Raw genomic sequence first — 25,060 nt, 5'->3', positions numbered from 1 at the left:
TATCAGACAACACGAGACTTCTACGTTGTCCATAGGTATTTCGCACCGTGGGTGGCGGTGAACCTCCTCCTCCTCTTCCAGGCCTTCAGCTGTCCCATCCATTGATGCCTACCAGAAAGCCAGACTTATCCAGCATGTGGAACAAAAACGCCAAAAACAACATCACAGTAGCGTTTCGGTTCATTGGGCCGACTCACGGCGAATGCCCACCTCAAGGCTCAAGGCTCAAGTGGGAGAGAACATCACCTCATTTTACATACAGTCCCACCAAGCTTTCCTGTCCGTTCCGCTGGTCCGGGTCCACCTCAAGTGCATCTATGTACGAAACCAACATATCTCGACTCTCCCTCGGCCAATGAGTACCGGATGCATACTCACGGACCAAATTGACGATACCTTGTCAGCCTCCGGCCCTACGCCGCATCGTGAGCAGTTCCGGCGAGCTCGAGTCGAGGGCTGAGTTGATAGGGTAGGGAGGCATAGGGCATAGAATAGGTACAATGTACATACTTTGAAGTTTTTCCTGCCGCTTGTAACCGGCGTATGTAGCCATGCTCTCGGAGCATTGAGTTCCCGCTGAGCTCGTAAATTCCGAAACAAACGAAATTGAAAACGTTGTATCTACATACTAGAGTAGTAGTACGTGGTACTGCCCCTTGTGATGTGTGTGTGTGTATGTGTATGTGAGTCTCAGCATCTGGATCCTCCCTACCGGACTCCGGAGAGTTAGCATCGGGATCATATCGGAGGGATACTCTGACTGTCTGTCTGACATCCCAGACGGGCGTCACGAGATCTTCTCCAGGACTCAGATGTCCGATATATACATATAACTCAGCCCAGTTGCGGGGTGCCGGTCGACCGAGATTCCGCTAACTACTCATGTAGTAGTAGGCCGCGCGACGAAGCTTGGTTTCAATGGTAATCATGTATAAGCTTTTGCGTAGTTGCATATATCTATGCTAAACAGATGGTCAGTGGGCAACTCTGTAGCTGGTGTTATTACCTATCCCTGTTGCTGTCTCATGCATCTCCCTACATAATCTCCAGCACAAGTTCTGAGTTACTAGTAATACTAGTATTCGCGTGGGGTCTCCGACCATCCGACAACGCCTTGTCGGTGGCATGTACGGTTTGTACGGTATGTATGCGTGTATGTAGGGACGTTGCAAGAGCTGACGTTGTATCGGATGTGTGTAGGTCCTGGATCCGAGAGCTACTCGACTCGACTCGATATGTGGAGTACATACGGTACCGTAGGCAGCTTCTCTACTCTAGACTGCCCCTACGGTAATTACTTGTTCCTCTCACAGTCTCACTTGCCCACCTCTGGACGGACGAGACCAGGTAAATAGTTCGTGGTCGCCGTGATCGATACGAGATCTAGAGATCTTCTGGCGAAACTTGGGACTGGGGACCGGGGACTGCTACACGGCACGGACAATCGGTGTGGGGAATGCGGTGCATGTCGACGTAGGGATAGGTATAATTACTAGGTAAATAGTAGAGTATGGTCTCATGGAGAATCTACTAGTTATACCCAGTAGTTAGTTAGCAGCGTGTCTCGTCTGTTGAAACTGAGCGAAGAACTTGACTTGAATCATTAGTGAGATGAGATGAATGAGGGAAACAACGAGCACGTGTACTCTAGACAAATGGATGAAGCCTCAGAATCTCAGACAGAGGATGCTACGATACCTAGACAATGCCGGACTGGGCTAAAGACTCAAGAGGTTGATTCTGGTGAGATGCTAGGGACAATGCTGAGAAGGCTGAAACTACAAAGATAAAGGCTGCTTACGGCGAGTCTGCGACGATATGAAAGGTCAAAGAACACTGCAAAGAACCACTGACAGGAATAGTAGGCAAATAGACGCCTAATAACCAACATCGTAATTGAGAGGATGTCGAGTGAGCGTGTGTGGATCACCGGAACCTACTGGCTCCAAGTACTACATAATTACGGTACCATAGTTAACCCCCACTCAAGAGGCAGGCAGACACTTCTCTCAGACTGGTTACTTACTTCTTACTATAGGTACCGTATTCGGTGAAACATAGGCGTGTCTAGCCCGGCCTTGTCAGTCAGACATTTCTGAGACAAGCCACACTGCTCAGAGAGAAGCGACTCCTGGAGAAATATATTGCTACCTGTCGAGGGTTGGAGCTGCCTATCGTCACGGGGATACAACTTCATATGTAGGAGGCTATAGGTGCAGCCTACCTACTTTTCGGTGTATCCTTCGTTGAAATATGCATAGATATCACTCTTCCGAAGTCCCGCCCTCACATCGGCTTCGGCAACCAACCGGGTGCACTCACTCGGATTCGGATCCGGGACGACTGGTTGGTTGGGTTGGTGGGCGTGAGTCCTGACGCAGCGGCTTTGTGATTTTTCCGCAAGCCGCGTTTCGAGAAGCGAATGGGGTGTTCACCCGGAGTCTCGGAGTACCTACTGTACATAACTAGCGCATCAGCCTGGGCCGCAGCCCGTTTTGCATGTCTGAGATTCTGAACCTCGACTTTCCGCCGCTTTGCCTTACTTACCAGCCTCGTTGGGGGTGGCGGGAGGATGGCTCGTTCCTAAGCTAACGTCCGGACCGTGGAAGGGCCGACGCAAACGTATGTAGAATTGTAATACGGTATTTGCAACCATGAAAGGGCTTATGTCATCCTTTCCTCCCGAACAGAAGGGAAGAAAGGCCCACCGGCCACCGGCCATGCACAGGTACTCATCTTTCCCGGCAGGAAACCCCCCGCAAATCGCAGGGTTGCCCTCCCCCATCCCAGCGGCGAGGAGGATGGCGGCGAGAGATGTGTACGATGTGGTAAGTGCATACATAGGAACCATACTCCCTCCGCAAGAGGACACGAGGACAGGGTGGCCGAAGTGGGCCGCACAATGATGACCGACCCGATCCGACTTGTCGGCGTGGAAAGTGCAGAGCTCCGAGCCACGCCATTAGCTAGGCCAATCAGACGGCTCGAGAGTCGAAGCTGCAATGCTGCATCAATTCCCGGGGCTGATCAAAGCGGTACTAGGCATCATAGAGTAGGTGTAGGTACACCAGGAGCAATCCCATCCCTCCAGAATACGGTACGTTGCAGCATCAACTTCTGTGCGCACGTGGTGCTGCTTCTCCGTTGCTGCTACTCCTACTGCTACTGCTGCCGTAAGCTCTTAGCTACCGTAGGTATACCTAGTGCTCTAGCCGTACCCACCGCCCGGTAAACGCATCCACTTCCCTACTTGCTTACCTACTCCCCTACTTGCCCACCTACCTGCCCACCTACGGTACATACCAGTGTACTTCCAACCGCTGATACTATATATCCGTCAATAGGTACTCTAGACTGCCGGCTCCACACCGCACCGCGCACGCGCGCGCCGCCGCCGCACAAGGCCTCGTCGAGTCATCGGGAATGTGGCCGACCGGGGCCAGGTCGAATGACGTTCAGTGAGTAGAGTAGAGTAGAGTATGTAGAGTAGCGCGGGAGGGCGGGTCAGGGTCTGGAGCAAAAACATGGGGGAAACAATCTCGCTGTAAGCCCCGATAGGTACTCTATCTACACACATGGAGAGCACCATACATACATTGGTACTTGCGTAGGTACTTGCGTAGGTAGGCTGGCGGTAGGCTGGTAGGTAAGGTAAGGTAGTTCATGCTCATATGTATTCCTATCGTTTTAACCGCCTCCTAGTTACCTCCTACATATATAGAAATATCATTCGATGGGAGTTTCGAACTTTCGATAGGGCCTACTACGGTCCACTATACCGTACTAGTAGATCTAGTCTAGCACATAGAGCATTCCCCCGACATCCGATGATACGATCGTACATATGGACCATCTCGTTTGCGTTTACTAGGTATATCTACACACGGCATGGAGGAGTCCGGTCACCGGTGGGCCGTGGCTTCAGTGCCGCAACTTTGGCCGTTTCCTTTGGGCTTTGTCGTTCGGTCGGGGATAGAAAGCAAAATCAGCCTGAAATCAAAATCGGAAATCAAAATCAAAATCAAAATCAAAATCAAAGTCAGGTTGAAATCCCTTTTTTCCTCTTCCATTTCGATGCTTCTTTTTTGTTTACCTACCCAAGCACCGTACTCGATCAAACCAGAGTACGGCATGTCTCATACTTGGTTACATGCCCCTCTTCCCATGCTCCTCTCATGCGTAAATACATTGTAGCGAGCCGCTCAACCATTTCCATTTCCATTTCATTTCATTTATTTATTTCTGTTTCCCATCCCATCCCACCCCATCCCATCTCAAACATGACACTCACACCACAGTGCACACTTCCCCTCCCACTGCACACACACACACACACAGGCTGCAAGGCTAACCAGGTACAAGTCTGTAACTGCGTTTGGTGGACAGGGGAGCACCATGAGCAGCTTGGTAGTGTAGAGTACTCCCGCGCGGCTGTAAGGGGGATGACGGGGGTGACGGGGGGTGATGGGGGGCAAGGGTTCAGCACTAGAAGGTCGGATCGGGTGTTCCATCAGCCTTCGGCCTCTACCTACCGGTCCTCTAGATCTCCCCCACTGCGTATGTGTGCACTGTGTGTGTGGCGTGAGGGGGGAGGGAGGAGGGGGGGGGGGAGTGACGGGGGCAATGTGAGAAACGGGGTATTATTGGATGTTAACATTGGCAACTTGGAACTTGGATGTTGCTGGAGTGGTCACTGGTGATATCTCATGACTCGCTATGGCGCTGAGTATGATGCTATGATGCTGGATATGATGTGTATGTACCTGGATGTTTCACACCCCCCCCCCGGTTAGCCCAAGCACTTGTGGTACTGGTGGTGCGCATAGTAACACCGTCAGCTGACCGGCCGCGAAGCCTGTGGCGGGATGGAAGGGAAGGAAGGGAAGGGAAGGAATGCTGCAACACGGCGGAGCGGCGTAGCTGATCTAGAGTCAGGAGCCGACCGGTCGGTCTATCGGTCGGCGCCTTGTGCCTCTGGGCTGAGTTACACCAGTAGCCAGTAGAGTAGCCAGTAAGAAGTCCGCAGCTCCCAACGGTATCTTACCTACCTCGTATATAAAACCAGGCTCCAGGCTCCAGGCACCCGAACGTCAAGATTAGCTATGGTCTATGGGCCTACGGTGGCCAGTGGCCACTGGCCACCAGTTCACCACCGCAATATAGAATATGTAGAATAGAGTCGTGTAGCACCAGCCTCAGCTTCTGCCGTCGTTCCATGCGCACGTTTTCAGCTTTCCACCTGTGTATCTGTGTATCTGTGTACATATGTAGGAATAAATGAAGGGAAAAAAACACTTTGGAATGCTGATGGTCGCTGGTGGTGTGGCTCCAACCCACAGTAGGTACTGGGTAGGTGCTATGGGTCCTGGGGGGTAGAGTATCATACCCAAGTAATGTCATAAGTACCTGGAGTAACTTACTCTACCTACATGTGTAGAGTATGTACACACATACACACTCTACGTATCCCCATATGTACTGTACGTTTGACACACCACCGCCACCACTGGGATCATCAGCGCTTGTAGGGGAGAGTACCAGGAGCTGCCAATAAGTGGTGCCTCACCACCATTACGGATTATAAGCACTAGTCAAGCATAGAGGTGCACTAAGCCGGATACGATGAAATGAGTGAGTGGTTGTGACTAAGTTGTTATGGGGGAAAAGCGCTAAGTTGTATGGGGGAAAACCTGGTGAGGCAGCACTTACCCTTACACCCGAGTACCTAGAGTCCGCAGTGTGCACTACGGTACATGGTATAGATACATGGTGTTCATAGTCGTTCATATTACGGAGTGTACATCATAGTGTGCGTAGTGTACGGGTGTATGTACTCTATGATGTTAGGTACTTTGGTACTGATCTCAGTACCGTACCGTCGCAGTGACAAAGTGTCTTCCACAGCTGCTGACATCGAACCCCCCCCTACCTCCCCCCTCCCCTCCCCCAACGCTCCGAGACACAAAACCCTTTCTCTCCAGCTGGCGCCTACCCACGGAACCGTCTTGACTCTTTACCACTAGTAATTTCTTATTTCAGGTTGCGCACATCCATCTCGAAGGAAGAAAAGAAGAAACACGTCGGGGGTTCGATCCGGGGGGCCAGAACGAGACGTTCCATGCGGGTTCGGGACCGGGGTAGGGATGGGACGGGGGGATGGAGGGACGGGGGATGGAGGGACGGGGGATGGAGGGACGGCGCATGGGGGGATGGGGGATGGGGGATGGGTGATGGGTGATGGAAAATAATACTTCTGATACCCATGCTGCTACATACATGCTCTACACGCAGACGCAAGAGCTAGGTAGCTGCCCTACCCGGTAGGTGGATGGGAGCTGGGGGGGGAGGGGGGGGGATAGGATGGGGGAGGGGGGGGGTGGGGAGGGGGGTTTGATAGGTGCTGGTGCTGGTGGTGGTGGTGGTGGATGATGGGGACTAACTATCATTGGGGCAATGGGGTCGGGGGGGGAGGGGGGGGGGAGGGGGGGGGGAGGGGGGGGGGGGGAGGGGGGACTCGGCAGGGCGTCTCTAAATAATACCTCCGATCCGCTCGCAGTGAAAAAAAAAAGCCTATGTAATGTACCCGGGTCCACCCAGCGACCAAGCGGAATGTCGATAATGGAGTCTACGTCCACCATCCTCATCTTTCGAATACCACCGATGCCCACGGACCACCTCTCGTTCTCACCACCACCAGCAACACCCGCCCATGCGTCAAAAAAGTCCCGCGGCGGTCGGGGCCGTTCGGCCACCACGTCCAGCCCATCCGTCGCGCCCTCCACCGCTAGGTCCCGATCCAGAAGCACGGCTACAGCCAGCAGCACGAGCGCGACCGCGACCGCATGCCTCAACACGAAATTCACCAAATACTCCGTTGCGGCGCTGCAAGCCGCTCTCGGCAACGACATCGAGCGGCTGCACTCGTTCGCGGCTAACACCGAGCTGTCGGGCGAGAACATCCTATTCCTGAAGAGCGTCGAGATCTGGAAGGCCAAGTGGCGGCACCACGCCGCGGGCGGGGCCCCCGCCTCCGAGAGCGAGCAACGGCGGCGCCGCGAGGAGGCACAGAAGATCTGGCGCCGGCTCGTGGACCGCGACACCGCCGCTTTCCCACTCAACATCGAGGACGCCGTGTACCGGAGCCTGGAGCGGGTATTCGGCGCGCCCACAGCTTCGTGCACCTCTTTGTCATCATCGTCATCGTCTTCCGTGGCCGCGTCCTCCGCCGAGGAGAAATCGTGCATCGTCCCGTTCGCGGACGACGTGACGTGCGGCGGCGGCGGCGTGGGGCTCCACGCCCGCCGCAGGACAACAGGGAACTCGGATTTCGCCGCGGCCACAGCGGAACTGGTGCTGCTGAAGGAGACGCTGGGGATCACTGTGATCGCGCCCGCGCACTCGTCGTCGCCGCCGTCGGAGCACGAGTGGATGTCGCCGCCGCAGTCGCCCACGCTGCTGCCGGTGCGGATGGAGGCCGTCGAGATCACCCTAGAGGTCTTCGATAAGGCTGAGGCTAGCGTGAGACAGATGGTCCTCGAGAATACGTGGATCAGATACGTCGACTCGCTGGCGGAGAAGTGTAACGATGTCAGAGTCTCGGCTGAGTCTCCGCCACCGGCGGGTTGCTCCTCGTGGCGTTGGAAGAGCGTCTTCCGCAAGAAGAGTTACACTAAGTTCTTGGGTGCCGGCGAGCGCGACTGATTCATTTTTCATTTTTTTTCATCCGATTTCCTTTTATTTTTGCTTGTGTTTGCTTCGGAGCGGGTGGAGTTTTGATTTTTTCCATGGGTTGGCTGGCTGGGTTCTGTTTTTGGTTCTGTTTTTGGTTTTGGTCTTTGTTTTATCTGCGTTCACATTGATCACGGGCTGGGTTCTGGAGTTGGTGGTGGGTACTTTTTACATACTACCTGGGGCAGTGGGATCACTGCTTTTTGCATGCACGCCGTATTAGATTTGTTTTTTGTTTTGGGCGATATGTTTTGGGCGATACTTGTTGGGGGGTCATGTCGCTATGTCACTTGCATCGTGGGATCTTAGGATATTGGGGTCGCGGCATATAGAATAGAATAGAATTCTCTACATCTACATCTATCTACATCTACTGTATCCAGATACATCTACTATACACCTACATGCGCGGTAATTGGCATTGACGAGTAATGCAACTACCACGAGCAAGTCCTTACTCAGGCACTCTATTGTTATGTACCGGCGTCAGCATTCCGTGGCTGGGCCCAGCACAGCACAGCACAGCCAAGCGGGGGTGGCTACACAGTCTCGGAATAGCGATTGCAGTCAGCCACCATGACCACCAGCACCACCAGCACCACCAGCACCACCAGCACCACCAGCACCACCACCAGCACCGTCGCCGCTGCCGCTGCGCGCCACCGCCACGGAGGCGACATCCCAACATCCTAGTATCCCAACATCACAGCTTCAACTTCGCCCGAGGCGTGTAACTAGAACACAGCAGCTGACGACCGTTTTCGTGGTATGTAACAGTATGTAGCGGTATGTACCCAGCCAGCTACCGTGCAGTGGAGGCAGCACGGGACGCATGGGTAGCATGGGCATGGTCAGACACGCTTGCGCCGTGCAGTCGGGAACGGAACGGACGCAAGGCAAATGCAAAGGTCAGGGACTCAAGGAGCACTGGAGCAGTGCCTACCCGTCCCCGTCCGTCCGTCCGTCCGTTTGTCTGGGGGGAATGATTACTCTACACTGGCATACTCGGTGGTGGCGAGTGCTCCGTGGTGCGCGTCCTCGTTCGATACCTACCAATCCCAGATTCCCAAGACGGGCCGCGCGCAGCCATGTACGAGTATTTTCGGACTTGGGACTCTGGACTCGGGAGTCGGGGGCCTGAGGGAGTCGAGGGGGGAGGGGCCGCGCGTGACGCCGCCACACTGCAGTGACTGACTGCGCATGCCACAACATGATCAGTCGTGAGCAGCCGTGAGCAGTCGTGATGATAGCATCAGCTTCAGCAACTTGTTAGTTTGGCAGTTGGTAGTTGGCTGGAATGTGCATTGTGCGCAGCGTTAGGATACGGATCGGGATTCGGTGGTTTAAATTGCGATCTTTGGTTCCGGTGGGCTTTTGGGTTCTGGAGGGGGCCTGGAGTAAACGTTTCTACATAATACGGTATGTGTAGGTGCCTATTCTACGAGTACGTGGCCCCGCTGTGCGGATCGTGGGTGGTTGGATGGTGATGATGCTACGGGCGGTCCGGTGCTGAGTCGGCGCTGGGTCCTCCACGTACCGGTATGTATGTGGCTGGTCTGGTGGGCGAGGCTGCGAGGCAGGCTGGCTGGCAGGCAGGCTGTGTTCTGGTTTATATTTTGTTTTGCGAGATCATCATTCGCATTCGATATTGTTGGAGTAGAGTAACCAAGTAGATCATGGCCTCTTTTGGCAAGACGAGTGCTTCCCGATGTCTGCGGCTCTGGCTCCCATGGATGATGGATGGCACATGCCGGCACCGGCGAACTACGGAGGGCACGGCGTCATTGGTTGCGCCGAAGCGTTTCTTGGTTAAGCTCCATCCGAGCATAACTTCACCACGCCGCATGGAGTCATAGAAGTAATTATCCTAACCCCCCTCCCCCTATGGCTGTCCTCCTGTCTTGATCCTACCCGTCACGACTCGAATAGATAGCTACCGTAGTAACTGTAGCCGCGCCCTCCCTACATACCCCGCCTCGAATTGTATCGAATCGAAAACAACGCCCGCTTCAACAGACATGCGAGCTGTCTTCCTTCGCGCTCGTACAACACCTCTCTCCTCCCCTTCCCTGCACATCCTCCGCCGCACAACTGCAACATGGAGCTCCGCAATACGTCATACACAACATCGCAGCAGCGCCTTCGGAACCGCGACGTTTCAGCAGCGGCTACCAGGGCAGCAGCTTCCTCCTCCTTGCAGCAGCAGCGGTAGCAATTACACATTACGCGTCGTGGGCTTAGGAGCTTTAACAGCACTCGGGCTCGCGCTCACGGCGCCGGTACTCCTGACGGAGGCGGAGGCGAAGGCGGAGGCGGAGTCGGCGGAGACAGCACCGCCAGCGCCAGAGAAGACGACGGAGCAGCTGATGCTGGAGGAATCTGAGCGGGAGCGGCGGGATCGACACCACACGCCGCGCGACCGGCCACTGGTATACCGGATGCTGCGGCGCACGCGGCTGTTCCTGATCGACTACATCATCGAGCCGATCGCGACGGGGTTTCGGTTTATTACGCTCGTCACGATATTTGCGCCGCTGATCCTGACGATTCCGTTGATCTATGTGGGCGAGCGAAGGAAGGAGAGGAGTGGTGAGCGCTCAGGCACGCTATGGTGGTACGCTTTCTTGCTCAGGAGCTTGGAGAGGGCTGGGCCTACGTTTATTAAGGTTGGGAATCATGCTGCGGCTGCTGCTGCTGCTGCTGCTGCTGCCACCATCACCACCATCACCCGTCCAGGTTGCGGATTGCTGAGCGAAAGAAAAATATATTATAGCTAGGACAATGGGCGGCTTCGAGGACCGATATCTTCCCGACCGAGCTGTGCGAGATGCTGTCGAAGCTCCACTCCAACGCGAAGGCGCACTCCCTGCGGGCTACCAAGCGGATAGTCAGCCAGGCGTTCGGCGGCCGCAAGTTCGAAGACATCTTTGAGGAATTTGACGAGACGCCGCTGGGAGTCGGTGCGATTGCGCAGGTCTACAAAGCAAAGATCAAGCCCGACCTATTGCCGCCCGAGAGGAAGGAAGAACGGAACTTTCGGCGGAATCTGCGCGAGAAGGTGCAGGGCCTGGTAAAGAGTTCGCCGCCAGAGGGACCGCCGTCGTCACATGTCGCCATCAAGGTGATACACCCGCGTGTGGATAAGATTGTGAATCGTGATCTCCGGATAATGCGCTTCTTTGCTACCCTCATCAACGCGGTGCCGACGCTGGAATGGCTGTCGTTCCCGGACGAAGTGGATGTGTTCAGTGGCATGATGCGGTTGCAGATGGATCTACGGATCGAGGCCGAAAATCTGGCAAAGTTCCGCGCAAACTTCAAGGGCCGGACCACCGTGACTTTCCCCACCCCATATCGCGACTACACGACGAGGGATATCTTGATCGAAGAGTTCGCACACGGCATGCCGCTCAGCGCTTTCCTTGAGTGCGGCGGCGGAAACTACCAGGAAGGAATCGCTAATATGGGCCTCGATGCATTTCTGGTAAACTCAGCACTCTTGTTTCTCTCCGCTCTCTGGGAGCTGAATATTTTTCTGGTGTAGCACATGTTGGTCCTCGATAACTTCATCCACTCGGACCTCCACCCGGGCAACATCATGATTCGGTTCCTAAAACCTAGCTCACAGCTACCTCTATTCTCTCGGATCCCTTTCTTCTCTTCGGCCCCTTCCTCCAAGTCCAATCACGAAGATGGCACGGCAGATGTCCGCTCCCGCCTCACTCCCCACCGTAGCAATCCGACCGCATGGACAGCCGAGCTCGCCGCGCTCGACGCAGAAGGCTACCGGCCACAGCTCGTCTTCATCGACGCCGGCCTAGTAACAGAACTCAACAGCACCAACCGCCGCAACTTCCTCGACCTCTTCCGGGCGATCGCCGAATTTGACGGCTACCGCGCAGGGCACCTAATGATCGCCCGCTCACGGTCGCCGTCCACCGTGCTCGACGGCGAAGTATTCGCGCTGAAGATGGAGCACCTGGTGCTCGCGGTCAAATCGCGCACGCTCGCGCTCGGTAACATTAGTTTCGGCGACATCCTCGGCGACGTGCTATCGATGGTGCGGACGCACCACGTGCGCATGGAAGGCGACTTCGTCAACGTCGTGCTGTCCATGCTGCTGCTCGAGGGCATCGGCCGCGCTCTCGATCCGAACATGGATCTCCTCAAGAGGTATGTCGCTTCGGACATGTTTGCCGAGTCCGCCGCTAAGCTGCTCGACGCAGTTCTCTGCCCATGTTGAGGGCTGTGGGCGCCGGCGCCGCTATGAGCCCCGTCGCATCCGCCGAGTCGCCCTATAACCCGGGCGCGCTGTCACTGCTCAAGGTCTGGATCGCACTGGAAACTAGACAGTTCGTCACTAGCTCCATCGAGATCATCGAGGACTGTGTCAAGTATGATCTGCTGAGCCCGAATATTTAGATGGTCTGGTGTTTTGCTTTGTTTTGCTTTTTGTCTTTTGCATAAGACGGCGGTATAAGTATAGTACTCAGGTAGGCGTTTGAATTTTGCATGTACATGTACTCTACATATGCTATATTTCGAAGATTTTTGGTGGGGGTGTATATTACGATGAAGATATTAGGAATAGATTACAGAGGCAGGAGTGATCACCCAGACTCGAACTCGAACGCGAGTGATATCAATCGAACCGTTCAACCAGCCAAACAACCACCAATTCCTCATCCTCATTAACCATCGACCGGATCATCAGTGAACACAAATGCAACGCTTCAACTAGAGATGTGGGGTACTGTACACGTGCAGAGAAGCACCAAAACATGACAAAACAAAATAAAAAGATAACGCGAAAAACAAGTAAACAGATGATCCCTAGGTAGCTGAGCGAGTATAGTAGAGGGCTTCGCTCAAGTAATGAAGGTGAACTGAAATCGAAAACCGCGTCACAAGTCCGTCACAAGCCCGTCACAAGCCGCATCCAGCTACAAGTGTATGTAAGTTTTCCCCCCTCCCCTCCCCCCGCCGTCCCACCTCACCCGCACCCCACTACTGCCCAAACCCCCTCCCCTTCTGCAGCAGCGCATCAGAGTACATGGGCGGCGGCTTGAGCCCGTAGCGGCCATCCTGGAAGTGAATATTCTGCTCACGGCGTTTGCGATCCGCCTCCTCGCGCTCAGCGAAGGGATCCCTAGACCGCACCAGCTGCTGCATCTGCTGCTGCTGCTGGTGTTGCTGCTGGTGTTGCTGCTGCTGCTGCTGGAAAACCGACAGCGAGGCGACGGGCGGGAAGTTCTTGAACTGGACATGGAGCGTGCGGCCTACTACCGTCAGCATCCTCGCCATCCTCCTCGTCGTCGGGGGGGTGGGTTGGGGGAGAGAGGGGACAAACCATCCGCCTTCTGCCCGTTATACAGCTGTATGCACCGATCACCCGCCTGCTTAGTCTCAAACACGATCTCGGCAATGACGCTGGGCGACACGGTGAGGATGATGCAGCTGAGGATCTTCCCCAGCGCCTGCATCGCGTGTCGGATATCCTCAGCCGTAGTCCCCGGCGCGAAATTGCTCGCCTGCACGACTGATGGCCCCGCTGCGCCGCGGATCTGGAAGCCGCCGCTCGCCGCCGCCGCCGCTGGCTCAGCAGCCTTCGGTCTCTGCGCTTGACCCCGTCCCTGCCCCTGCCCGAGAATACTAACCCCCCCACCACCGCCGCCGCCCCCTCCCCCTCCACTACCTCTCCCCGCGCCCCCTCCCCCCCGAACCTCAACCTGATCCCCATGCAACGCCGCAAACAACCTGTTGCCCTGCAACTGCTTCGCCACAGCGGGACTAACCCTGGTACCCACGCCCTTCCCCACTCCCACACCCTTCCCCACTCCCACGCCTACACCCTTCGACTTCGAAACGCGGCTCGCATCCGGATTCACACGCGAGTGGAGATCATGTTTCCACCTGCCTGTCGCTGCCACAGTCGATACAGCTCTAGCGCCGGAGCCGGAGACGGCCTGCGGGTCGCCGACGCGTACTGCGCTGGAGCCTATGAAGCCGGCACCGGAACCGGCGCGCGGGTTGGGGCTGGGGCGGCCGTGGGGGTTGGGGTGGGTGATGTCGTGGCTGTTGGCGTGGCCGTGGGTGTTGGCGTGAGTGACGCCGTGGCTGCTGCGGCGCGCCGCAGCGCCCATGATCTCCGTTGCTCTGCGAGAGGCTTCGGCGCGGCGTTCTGGGTGGGAGGAGGGTCAGTCATCGAACTACGGTGCAGATTCCGTGACGGGACGGGGACGGGGACGCGAGGGGGGGCGGAGGGGATGGGGAGGATGGGGCGGGGACGCGAGGTACTCTTGGTCAGGATGTCGTCGAGGCTAATTTCCTTCTGCTTTGGTTTCGGCATGGTTGGGGTTTGGAAGGTTGGAAGGTTGGAAGTTCGGAATTTGGGATTTGGAGGGTGTGCGGTGGTGGGGTGTTTGTGAGAAGCGGACGAATGGAGCGCGATGGGCGAAGGGGGTGGGCGACGGAGGGTGGTAGGTGGTGCGTGGTAAGGTGAAGCGGAGGTGCGAAGGTGGTGTATGTTGTCTATGCTGTCGTGTCTGTCGTTCGCGATGTGCACCGCGAGACTCCGGTGCGACGTGAATGAAGCTTAATTGGCTTGGGTGCCGTGCCCGGTCGTTTGTTACCCGGTGGGCTTGGTGGGCTTGGTGGGCTTGGTGGGCTTGGCGGTAGGAGGTAGGTGGTCCGTGCATGCTACATGCGCGAGTCATTTCTGGTGAACTTGCAGATAGCGGGTTCTTGGAGCTTGGCTTCTACCTATGCTATGTACCTGGAATGAGAGGCACTACTATACAGCAACTGCAGAATGTTGAATTCGAGTCTTTGCTGGCGTAGACTGCTCTGTTAGACGTTGACCAGGTCGGTATACCGGTACTACCAGTAGTAGCATCGACATTTCTAGGTCTACAGTAGCTGCCGTCTTGTCCCCACGCGAAATGGCCTGTTTCATGTGCGATCACCCGGCCAGCGGTCCAGCTGTCGACTCCAGCTTCACTGGGGAGTGCACGGCAATTGGTACTCATATGTACCCGTCTTCATGAACTGCGGTGGGTACGACACCACTCTGGCGGACGTGACAGCACCGAGCACCTCACAACAGCCACATCCAATCTATCATATGTAGTGGATCTATTATTCCTGATGGATTTGTGAGCATCAACCGCCGAGAAGAGAAGTCGAAGGCCCAGGTACACGTGACCCACACAGTGTAGAGCACATGCGAGATAGTCTATTGCTGATAGCAGCCCCATCCGGCGTCCCTTGCGGCCCGGAAGGTGAACGGAGCAGTGGTGGATAGACCAACCGTACCGTGCCATTGAGCTGGTCTTCGGAGTTACGAGTGAGCACCGATGCGATGCGATGCGTCTCCGCCTGTGTGTACCACCCACCACGCACCGCCCACCACCTACCGATCTGGCCACCCACCTCCACCTCGCCTTGGGGATCAGCGCTCAATGCGCTCACTCTAGGAGCCGGAGATAATTCCGCATGCCTAGCCATGCCATCACTTCACTTCACTTTGGAAACTTCTTTTCGTTCCGTGGCAATGTTCCGTGGCAAAGAAAAAAAAGGCTCCCTCCCACCCTTCCAGCTTTATGCTCGATGACGATATGCCCCCATTGACCTCACCACGGGTTTGCTTTCTTTCTTGCTTGTGCTCTGGAGGGTTTAATCGCCGGCGATTGGGTGCGGTCAATAGCGGGTGGCGCTCTTCTTCTTTTTTGCTTTTTTTTCTTTCGGGAGGAGGGGGGTTACTTTTTTTTGTTGCAACGGCTGCGGCGAGGGGATGGAAAGAAGGATGGAAGGATGGGAGGGAGCGAGGAAGGTAAGGGCAGCGATGGATGGTGATTCAATGGGGAGATGGTTCAATAATCCAATGGGGAGATGGTTCAATAATCCAATGGGGAGATGGTTCAATAATCCAATGGGGAGATGATGTTGGAGCTGGTGCGTGGAAGTGATGTGAAAGGCTCAACAGAGTACCGTACTCACTTACGGCACTTGTGTGCTCTACATGCTCTGGAACGATGAATGGCGAGAGGGCTCTAAGGTATTAGGGTATGTAGAACACCCAAGTACGTACCGGTACTAGTGCGCAGAGGGGATAAGCGGCCTACACACATGACATGGTCGAACGATGTTGGAGCAGACCATGGTCTGGAGTCTGGACGGAGGCGAGAGAGAGAGGGTTTGGTTCAGACCGACGATTTGCGTTCACCATCGAGCGGGAGCCTCGATCGTACTCTACATACAAAGCGCTTGGCGTGCGGACTTTGGCTCTCGCTCCGTGTTCTGTTCTCAGCAGCAGGTCTCGGCCTCTCTCTTGCCTCTTGCCTGCTTGCACCTTCTTCGCTGTGGCTGTCTGCACGACACTTCACCCCTCCACCTCTACTAACATCCCAATCTTCACATGCAAGCGACTACCCCCCCTTGCCCTGGCGGCGGCTCGTCCACATTCGACCCCCGCCCGCTTGCCCGCGCCCGCTAGCTTTGTAGAGCACTCTACATCCATCCTAGGTATTGTAGTATTGTACGTCCGTTTCAATCCGACGACATGCACACCGCTCAGCTACGGTATTTTCCCGTCTATTTTCCCGTTCATTTTCCATTTATTTTTGCGGTTTTTTTCTTCCTCTTCTTCCGCTTCCATGCATCCACCATCTGTTTTGTTTTTTGTTTGCAAGCGAAAGCGAAGGCTCAAGGGTGTGCACTGCACGAACTGCACGAACTGCACGGTGCGCCGGTGACTGTCTTTTGCGATGGGGCGATGGGGCGATGGAGGCGGTGGGCGGTGGGAGCTGGGGACTTACTCTAGAAGCCCTGATGCAATGCCGGATCGCTCGCTCGGCCAGAGCTGGAAGTAAGAGCGCACGGCGACGGGATAGTTGCTCTAAGTCCGGCTGTCCCCGAGATGAAGGGAGGTGGTGGTGGAGTAGTATGTACCGCTACCGGTACTCAGTCATGCCTACCTTTGCAGAGTAGATGGCTGCGTGATGTGTGCTTACTTGTAGATTTCGACCCTTCTCCGTCTCGGTGTGTATTACCGGAGAAGACGATCGTTGCCGTTTGTTCGTCCGGCCTTCCCGCCCTTCGCTTCGCCTGGAGAGATTACATACTTCATGCGAGCAAAAGCATTGCCAGTCCACGTCACTTGAAACCATCACTAACCAGTAACTAGAGCAGAGACGCAGGGTGCGGCTCTGTGTCGACATGCCTGCTTCTGGCGAAGAAGCAGGCGAGGAAGAAGAAGGCGAAGAAGAAGGAAAGAACAAGACAAATCCATATGTATCCTCGAGTGTGCACGGACTGGCGGGCGAGGCAGCAGTTACCGGTACCTAGCTTCACGTCTTATCGGCACATCATCCAGTCCGCCAGAACTATTGCGGACGGGCCGTTGGTGTCGTGTATGGTACTCCACATAGGCACATATGATTACTCTGCTTCTCACTGGGACGTCGATGGGGGCTGCGAAGTTGCGAACCAACGGCTTTGAATGGAGCTCGAGTATGTGGATGGCAAATCGAATGCGGACAGAACACAGAACACAGCTCCGCCTCCTCCTCCCTTCTATGCTACCTGTGTCCTGTCGTTCCAATGGTTCGACTGGTCTCTTTGCCGGGCTCCAATGAACGGGCGGACGGACGGGAGAGCTTCTCTTCTCGATCGAGGGGGCTGGGCTGGGGTCTTGGATAACTATCCCCGCCGTTGGAATGCCCGAGGCCGGGGTCGCTAGCCAGCGAGTGGTTCTTTTTTCCCTTTTCTTCTTTCTTTCACTTTCGCTTCGTGCTTGCCTTCTTTACGGAGGGTAGAGTAGAGCTATGAGTTACTGGCGATTGCAATCTTCCGCCGACTGAGCACCGCTGCGTATACTGCGTTTACCTTACCTATGATATAGCCCCCAGCTCCGTGTGCGGTATACCTTTGTATGATATACCTACTCCACTTGGCTGGCCGCTGGCATGCTGGCCGGCTGCGGGGCTGATGGTCTGCCCTGCTGGGGACCCCATGTACCGTAGACACTGATACTCCATGTAGAGTCTACGGTATCCAAGTAGGTGCTCTGCCGTCATAAGAGCTGTGGACTCTGAGGGCGTCTGGAGATATGTAGAGCACACGAAGTGGACAGACTCTGCTCTGCGCAGCCTTTCGAAGGAGAAGTTTAACGCTATGTGCAAGTACTCTATGCGTCTATGTACTCTCTACAGTCATCGCCTTCGTGTTGCCTCGATTCACAGTTCCTTGGCGGGAGTCTATTATCGCACGCCCACCGCTAACTAACCACCAGAGTCCAGCGTCCACACTCCCCACTCCACACGCACACGCACACACACACACACACACACACAGCATACCCTGTTGCCTGTTGGCCCGACCTACCCTACCACCAGCAGCAGCAGCAGCAGCACCACCACTTCCTTCTCTTCTTTTTCCTCTTCTTTTTTTTTTCCCTCTTCTTCTTTCTCTTCCCTTCCTCCTCCTCCCTCTTCCCCTCCTCCCACCCACCGAACACCTCCCCCCCTCCCCCACCCCACCCCACTACCCAGCGGACCCTTAGACTAATCTAGAGGGTGATCGCGTTCGAATACACAGCATCTCTGCTCAGTTACGCGCGACTCGGATATTCGACATCGGAAGCGTTCCCTTCCCTTTTTTCCGTTGCCAGCTCGCGGCAACTGCGAGCGGTTTCCTCGAGAGAAACAGACTGACAATTGTCGTCGACCACTCCACCACTCCACCCCGCCATCCCGATCTCGTTCTCGATCCTACGATCCTACGACCCCGATAGACCGTACGTACGGCTTCGCCTTCGCTGGAATAAGGACTTCATTCTTTTTTTTTCTATATTAAAGGTGAGCTGAGCTGCGCTGCGCTGCATTGAGAGTGCATGTATGTTGTGTGCGTGAGAGTGAGAGTGAGCGAGTGAGAGAAAGAGAAAGAGAAAGAGAAAGAAAGAGAGAGAGAGAAAGGAAGAGTGGAGAGGAGAGACCGAGAAACACAGAGGAAGAAACAGAACATGGGGAGAGGAGTGGAGAGCAAGAGGATGCTGTTTTGCTGTGTGGATATATTGCATGTGTCGAGCGAACGAGAACGGTGTCGATATGCGCTGTATTCTCGTGGGACTCCACATGTTTCTCGCCTTAGTTTCTATTCTACTTATCTATCGTTCATGACCATACCCAGCCTCCACTGCTTGCTTGCTTGATACCATGAAAAATCCTCCTTTTTCCTTTTTCCCCGTGTTCAGTCTTTCGGTTGGTTGGTTGGTTGCTCTGTCCGCCGGTGTGGTCGGCGGTGATCGGTGCGGCCTGCGGGCGATGACGGCACTGAAGCATGGGTGCAGACCAGACCAGACCAGAGCCGCACCAGCGGTCGAGAGCGGTCGAGAGCGGGCTGGGTGGGAAGTATGAGAGTGAGTGAGTGTGGCCGAGCTACATGCATCGCGCACAGCATACTCTCTCAGTCTCTCCTCCCCTTGCCCTCTTACTTTTCAACCCTCTCTTGCCTGTTCCTCGACCCTCCTCCCTCCCCACCCCCCCCCCTCTCTCCCACAAGTTGAATGCCACTTCTTTGCTTTCCGCTTTGAATTCCCCGGCTTTCACCCACACCTCTAGCTTAGCTTACCCACTCTCACTCGAACGCTTTCAACTTCAAAAGCCCTGCCTCGCTCAAGCTGTTCCTGAAATCATTCTAAATCTCCTCCTGTTCCTACTCTTCAAGTGTTTGCTGCTCGTATAACCGCCCCCTTCCTCCCTTCGCCCTCTTCGTTCCTTCTCCTCTTCTCACACCCTAAACTACTCCTCCTAATTTCATCACATTCATAACTTCTCACTCTGCACCTATTTCGAACGAGGCTAAAAATCTTCTCGAGATACAGTTTGAATCCCTCTGGCATCCAGACAAAATCCCGCCACAAGACAAAACCCTATCCTTCTCCCTCGTCCTCCTTATCTTCTCCTTCCCCCTCCTCCTCTTCTTCCTCGACAACTCGTCTTCCGCTCTGTTCCCAACACACGACACCCCCCGCAGCAGCCTCGCTTCGAATTTACCCGCCACAGAACCAAGGCCAGCAAAAAGTCACATCGGAAACCCTTGGTTTCCCCCTCCCCACCCCACCACTTCCGATAACCACAATCCGCACTAACTCCTCAACCCTAACCAACAACTCCCTCCCACCAACCAACAACCCCAGTCCGCCAAAGAAAAACATCAACCCCCCTCCTTCACAAAAGCTCCAACACTTCCACCCTCCCTCACCTCCTACCTAACCACCCTTTCCCACGATTACCATTCACACACCTAATCGAATGACAAGCATCGCCGTAAACTCTTCCTCCGCCGCTCCGCAGAATTCCACGAACGCTCCCACTTCGTCGTCTACCGGTCCCGCACGCTCACCTTCAACAAGCGGTCAGTCTGCATCTGCCGCCGTGCAGACCAGCGCCCCCGCCCCGCGAGCGACGTCGTACGCCAACGCCGTACTCAGCTCTAAGAAAGTACCGTCTGGACCCGGTGGCAACGCAGCTAGCTCTTCAAGCACTGCCCCATCCCAAGTCTCTGGTGGTGCCGCTGGACAACATGCCCGGTCCGCTTCGACTACGTCAGTACCGGTGAATGGCAAATCGATAACTCCGGCTGTTCCTACACTCGGTAACAGTGGAAATTCCAACGGCGCTTCTACACCTTTCAGTGGAGGACACCATAGCCGCAAATCCTCCATTGCCACAATGCCAAACGGTTCTTCACGAGGAGTTCCGAACATCAAGTTCGGCACCATCAACGAGTCCGGAACCGGACCGCAAACATCGGGGTCCGCCGTCGCAGCAGGAAACAACAACAACCTGACTGCACCCATGGCACAGAACCCGAGAGCAAGTTCCCCTTCACCAGCTGCCACCCAACCCTCTGCCAGTGGAGGTCTCCCACCTCCCCCCGGAGCTACCAAGCCTATCCAGTTTGGCGATACTATCCCCCAACAGAGACACGTACAGCCTCATTCGCACAATCCGCCGCAAGGGCCAGGCTCGATGGGTCGTGGTGGTGGTGGCGGTGGTGGTGGTGGCGGTGTGGGAGGACACAACCGGCAAGATTCTGCTCAGTCCGAGGCTCCCATCAACATGTCTCACGGACGTGGAATGGCTCCGGCGGGTCGAGGCCGCCCTCATTTCACCCAAGGTCCATACCAGAACCAGCAGTACGGAGGTGGTGGTGGAAACCAGAGTGGATACGGCGCTGGACGGGGTTACCAGGGACAGAACCAGCACCAGCAACGCAACGGTCCGGCAAACATGGGTGCTGCTGGCCCGTACCCGCAACAGCAATTCTCCAACTCCCCTCGCGTTGTCCCGAGAAGTCCGGCGTTGTCGCACGTGTCCGCCCACCAATCGCCTTCGATGGCACCCGCTATCCCTACCACTCAGCAGCTGTACCCTCAGCCCCACGGCCAGCCCTTTATTCCCCAGGGCAGCCCGCAAGTGGTAACTATACTCCTCGCTTCCATGTCTCCCCATAGCTAACGTCCGATAGCAATACATGCAGCCGATGTACCCCTCCGAACCCGCTTACTACCCTCAACAATACGCGATGGGCTACCAGCAGTTCACACAGACCAGCCCGGCGCCCGGTTATTCGCAGCTGGTTCCCCAGATGGGTGGAGGCGGATTCCCGTACCCTCAGCAGAATACAGCCATGTCTCGCTCCTCGAGTCAAAACCCTGAGATCCGGCCGTCCTCTAGCATCGGGCAGCACGGACAGCACGCACAGCACGGACATCCCCACGGGCCTCACGGCCAGATGATGATGGGTGCCCCGCCTCAACACATGGCCCCCCCTCCCCAGCAGAGTGCCCCTCTCCCACAACAGAACGCGTATAGGGTTGTTCCCAAATCATCCAAAGCCATTCCGATCAGGGACCCAACCACCAATGCCCCCATCGTTCCCCAACCCACTACGCCGGTGGCGGCTGCATCCAATCCGGTTATCGTTCAGTCGCCGAGTCCCGCGTCTGGCCGCACACCTTCTCGTCCCGAGACTCCTCACAATCGTTCTACTAGTCGCAGCAACAAGACTGCCGAGGATAAGAGGCGCGAGATGCGTGAGCAGGTCAAGGCCAGGGCCATGTTGACGGATAAGAGGGCCGAAGAGGACAAGGAAGCTGCCGCCACTGTTGCGAAGGCGAAGGAAGAAGCCGAGGCCAAGGTCAAGGCCGAAGCCGAGGCCAAGGTCAAGGCCGAAGTAGAGGCCAAGGCTAAGGCCGATGCGGAGGCCGAAGCCGAAGCCGAAGCCAAGGCCGAAGCCGAGGCCAAGGCCAAGACCGAAGCGGAAGCCAAGGCAAAGGAGGAACAGGAGGCCAAGGAGGCTGAGGAGGCGAAGGTAAAGGCTGAGGCCGAGGAGAAGGCAGCCAAAGAAGCCGAGGAGAAGGTAGCCAAGGAAGCCGAGGAGGCGGCCACCGCGGCGAAAGCCAAGGAGGAAGCAGATGCCAAGGCTAAGGAGGAAGCAGATGCTAAGGCCAAGGAGGAAGCCGAAGTCCGGGCTGAAGCCGATGCCGCTGCGGAAGCTGCCAAGGCCGCGGAAGCAAAGGCCGAAGCCGAGAAGGAAGCACCCTCGACTCCTTCGGAAACCCCCATGGTTTCTACTCCCGCAGATGGCGAGTCCATGCCGCCACCGTCGCTCAAGGCTGCCGAGAAGCCCCGTAGCAAGCCAAGTCCCCTCAACCTTCAGATTCAGACCAACGAGTCGGGCCTGCCATCCGCGCAGCTCACCCCACAGCTCACCGCGCTGCGCAGTGCTCGACCAGTGGACAACCTGAAGGGCCTTCAGTATCCCGAGGGAATTGCGTCCCCCAACCCGGCTCTGAACCCTATGGCCACGGCTACCAAGTTCAAGTACGATAAGGATTTCTTGATGCAATTCCAGACCGTCTTCACAGAGAAGCCTTCCCCCGACTGGGACCAGAGGATGCGGGACACTGTCGGCGACTCCGAGCCCGTCCGTCCGAATGGTCCTACGCGCACTCCTTCCGGATTGGCTCCCCGCTCCTCGTCCTCTCGCGGTGGCCTTTCCATGTTCTCCGGTGGTGGTGCGATGGGAAGCTTTACCGGTCCTCCCGGCGCTGGTGCTAAGGCCGCCAGCATGAGTTCGATGGAGCGCTTCAAGCAGTCGACTCCCATCCCTCTCGCCGCAAATAACCTTGGATTTGGCCGCTCTAACAGCAACATGGCGGGCCGCACAAACTCGAGCACTTCTCTGTCCGGATCCGCGTCTGGTGCATTACCTCAAAGCCCCCGTACGAGCAATAGATCTGCTCGTGGAAGTAGCAAGCGAGGCAACACCGGCGCAGCTCCCTCCATGGAGAGATCCGACTCCCGCCAGCAGGGTTCGCAACCGACCATTCCTCTGTCTGATGTCAAGCCTCTTCCAGTTTCGGCCAACAGATGGACGCCAGGAAGGTTTAAGGCTGTCGACACTCCGGTAGTAGCAGCTGCTGCCCCCGGCGCGGGTCCTCCCGGTGCGGGTGCGACCGCGGTTGCGGATGGTCTCATGTCGCCCGAGATGGTGCAACGTAAGGTCAAGGCCGCATTGAACAAGATGACTCCCGAGAAGTTCGACAAGATCTCGGACCAGATCCTCGAGATCACCGGGCAGTCCAAGCACGAGAGCGACGGCCGTACCCTGCGCCAGGTTATCCAGTTGACCTTCGAGAAGGCTACCGACGAGGCTCACTGGGCTTCCATGTACGCAAAGTTCTGCAAGCGCATGTTGGAGACTATGGATCCTAGTATCAAGGACGAGAACATCAAGGACAAGAACGGTGTTGTCGTCACCGGTGGAAATCTTTTCCGCAAATACTTGCTCAACCGCTGCCAAGAGGAGTTCGAGCGTGGTTGGAAGGTTAACCTCCCCGACCAGACCAAGGGTGCCGGTGAAGAGGTCCTCATGCTGTCGGATGAGTACTACATTGCCGCCGCCGCCAAGCGTCGTGGTCTCGGTCTGGTTCAATTCATCGGAGAGCTCTTCAAGTTGGGTATGCTTACAGAGCGCATCATGAATGAGTGTGTTCGCAAGCTTCTGGACTTCGAAGGTCTTCCTGAGGATGAGACCGTTGAGAGTTTGTCTAAACTTCTGCGTACCATCGGAGGACAGCTCGACTCTTCCGAGAAGAGTAGACCTATGATGGATGCTTACTTCGGTCGCATCACAGCCATGGTTGAGAATAAGGAGCTGAACAGCCGTATGCGGTTCATGTTGATGGTAAACTTTTTATTCCCCTTTTCTCTGTTTTCGTTTGACGTAACTAACATTTTTCTTTTCTTCCTCCAGGACATGACAGATCTGCGTAGGAGAAAATGGGAATCGAACGAGCAGGACAAGGGCCCCAAGACCATCTTGGAGGTTCGTGAGGAGGCCATGAAGGCACAGCAAGAGAAGGAGGCCATCTCCAGGGCCAATCGGAACCGTCCTCAGCCTAGCCGTGGGCAGAATCCGGGCGGCTTCCAGCAGAGTTATCACGACCACAAGACCTCTGGTACTGTGAACACTGATGATCTTAGCAAGTTGCGAAACAGGCCTAGGCCGGCAGCAAACATGAGCCAGTCATTCTTCCCCCAGTCGTCGTTGATGGGCCCCCGCAGCAATAGCAGCAGGCGTGGAATGCAAGACTCTGGATCTCGCACTGCCACTCCTCCCGCTCCCGCTTCGACTTCGTCGCCGAACATGTTCAGGTAAGTCTTTTTTTTTTTTACCTGGTGGATGTTTTGGGTTCATGCTTGCTAACCTTTCCATAGTGCCCTGTCCGGACAAGATGGAAACGATACCACGTCTCCCCCTCCCTCGAACAACAACTCGCCACAGGTATCGAACGCAAAACCTGTCACCGAAGAGGCTTAAAAGGTAGGTTGTTGGTTACTCTTGGGGGAGGGCGTCTGGGTATAGAATCTTTTTAGAATGGTGTTTTTCCGTGGGTTTGCATCTTTTAATTGCCGGGTCTGGGGGTATTGCACTTTGTTCTGTGATTTCTTACTATTCGTCTTCCATTTCTCGCTGTATCTGGATGAAAAGTTGGGGCTGGCATCTTAATTTCTTGTTTCTCTTCTCGTCGGGCGCTTTGGGGGAGGGGGGGATAATCTTTTTTTTCTCTTTGGTTTCTCTTTTTTTCCTTCTGGTATATTGGGTCGATTTGGTAGGGGCTGGATGGGGAAATGGTTATGGGATGACGGAAAAGATGGTGTCATGATGGATGATTTGGGATGATGGGAGTGCTCCTTACGGAGGGTACGCGGAGGATCAAGGGGAAGGCAGCACGGGCATGAATGGTTTCTTCTTTCTTTTC

General features: G+C 55.7%; 4 protein-coding genes across 4 annotated transcripts; 3 read left to right on the top strand and 1 right to left on the bottom strand.

Annotated features, from left to right (window-relative positions):
* Positions 1-6,576: 6,576 nt before the first annotated feature.
* Positions 6,577-8,112, top strand: BZA05DRAFT_404343 (uncharacterized protein). The gene has a single exon (XM_051484294.1). It carries the CDS (start codon positions 6,610-6,612, stop codon positions 7,699-7,701), a length of 1,092 nt encoding a protein of 363 aa, XP_051337520.1. The 5' UTR covers positions 6,577-6,609; the 3' UTR covers positions 7,702-8,112.
* A 1,423-nt stretch (positions 8,113-9,535) lies between these two features.
* Positions 9,536-12,376, top strand: BZA05DRAFT_404341 (uncharacterized protein). The gene is made up of 4 exons (XM_051484293.1): positions 9,536-10,394; positions 10,502-11,212; positions 11,273-11,901; positions 11,955-12,376. Exons 1-4 carry the CDS (start codon positions 9,747-9,749, stop codon positions 12,148-12,150), a joined length of 2,184 nt encoding a protein of 727 aa, XP_051337519.1. The 5' UTR covers positions 9,536-9,746; the 3' UTR covers positions 12,151-12,376.
* Positions 12,377-12,720: 344 nt separating this feature from the next.
* Positions 12,721-14,411, bottom strand: BZA05DRAFT_475544 (uncharacterized protein). The gene is made up of 4 exons (XM_051488199.1): positions 14,026-14,411; positions 13,452-13,909; positions 13,079-13,367; positions 12,721-13,007 (listed from the first exon to the last, which is right to left on the bottom strand). The coding sequence occupies exons 1-4, from the start codon at positions 14,075-14,077 to the stop codon at positions 12,736-12,738; spliced, it is 1,071 nt and encodes a 356-aa protein (XP_051337518.1). The 5' UTR covers positions 14,078-14,411; the 3' UTR covers positions 12,721-12,735.
* Positions 14,412-19,682: 5,271 nt separating this feature from the next.
* BZA05DRAFT_119283 (translation initiation factor 4F, ribosome/mRNA-bridging subunit) lies at positions 19,683-24,770 on the top strand. The gene is made up of 4 exons (XM_051478662.1): positions 19,683-21,209; positions 21,259-23,982; positions 24,052-24,452; positions 24,516-24,770. The coding sequence occupies exons 1-4, from the start codon at positions 20,040-20,042 to the stop codon at positions 24,616-24,618; spliced, it is 4,398 nt and encodes a 1,465-aa protein (XP_051337517.1). The 5' UTR covers positions 19,683-20,039; the 3' UTR covers positions 24,619-24,770.
* Positions 24,771-25,060: the final 290 nt, after the last annotated feature.

The sequence above is a fragment of the Tricharina praecox genome (assembly GCF_024521635.1).
Source record: "Tricharina praecox strain CBS 144465 chromosome Unknown BZA05scaffold_20, whole genome shotgun sequence".
Classification (NCBI taxonomy): domain Eukaryota; kingdom Fungi; phylum Ascomycota; class Pezizomycetes; order Pezizales; family Pyronemataceae; genus Tricharina; species Tricharina praecox.
This window is presented reverse-complemented; position numbering and strand designations above follow the sequence as displayed.

What these genes read in the sequence shown, in the direction of transcription:
- BZA05DRAFT_404341 (XM_051484293.1), top strand. Translation starts at nt 9,747, where the DNA reads ATGCGAGCTGTCTTCCTTCGCGCTCGTACAACACCTCTCTCCTCCCCT. An exon ending in CTGGGCCTACGTTTATTAAG is followed by an intron (nt 10,395 to 10,501) that starts GTTGGGAATCAT and finishes AATATATTATAG; the next exon opens with CTAGGACAATGGGCGGCTTC. An exon ending in TGGGCCTCGATGCATTTCTG is followed by an intron (nt 11,213 to 11,272) that starts GTAAACTCAGCA and finishes TTTCTGGTGTAG; the next exon opens with CACATGTTGGTCCTCGATAA.
- BZA05DRAFT_475544 (XM_051488199.1), bottom strand. Translation starts at nt 14,077, where the DNA reads ATGCCGAAACCAAAGCAGAAGGAAATTAGCCTCGACGACATCCTGACC. An exon ending in CGACGACATCCTGACCAAGA is followed by an intron (nt 13,910 to 14,025) that starts GTACCTCGCGTC and finishes CCTCCCACCCAG; the next exon opens with AACGCCGCGCCGAAGCCTCT. An exon ending in TGCATGGGGATCAGGTTGAG is followed by an intron (nt 13,368 to 13,451) that starts GTTCGGGGGGGA and finishes ATTCTCGGGCAG; the next exon opens with GGGCAGGGACGGGGTCAAGC.
- BZA05DRAFT_404343 (XM_051484294.1), top strand. Translation starts at nt 6,610, where the DNA reads ATGTCGATAATGGAGTCTACGTCCACCATCCTCATCTTTCGAATACCA.
- BZA05DRAFT_119283 (XM_051478662.1), top strand. Translation starts at nt 20,040, where the DNA reads ATGACAAGCATCGCCGTAAACTCTTCCTCCGCCGCTCCGCAGAATTCC. An exon ending in CCCAGGGCAGCCCGCAAGTG is followed by an intron (nt 21,210 to 21,258) that starts GTAACTATACTC and finishes AACGTCCGATAG; the next exon opens with CAATACATGCAGCCGATGTA. An exon ending in TCGTCGCCGAACATGTTCAG is followed by an intron (nt 24,453 to 24,515) that starts GTAAGTCTTTTT and finishes ACCTTTCCATAG; the next exon opens with TGCCCTGTCCGGACAAGATG.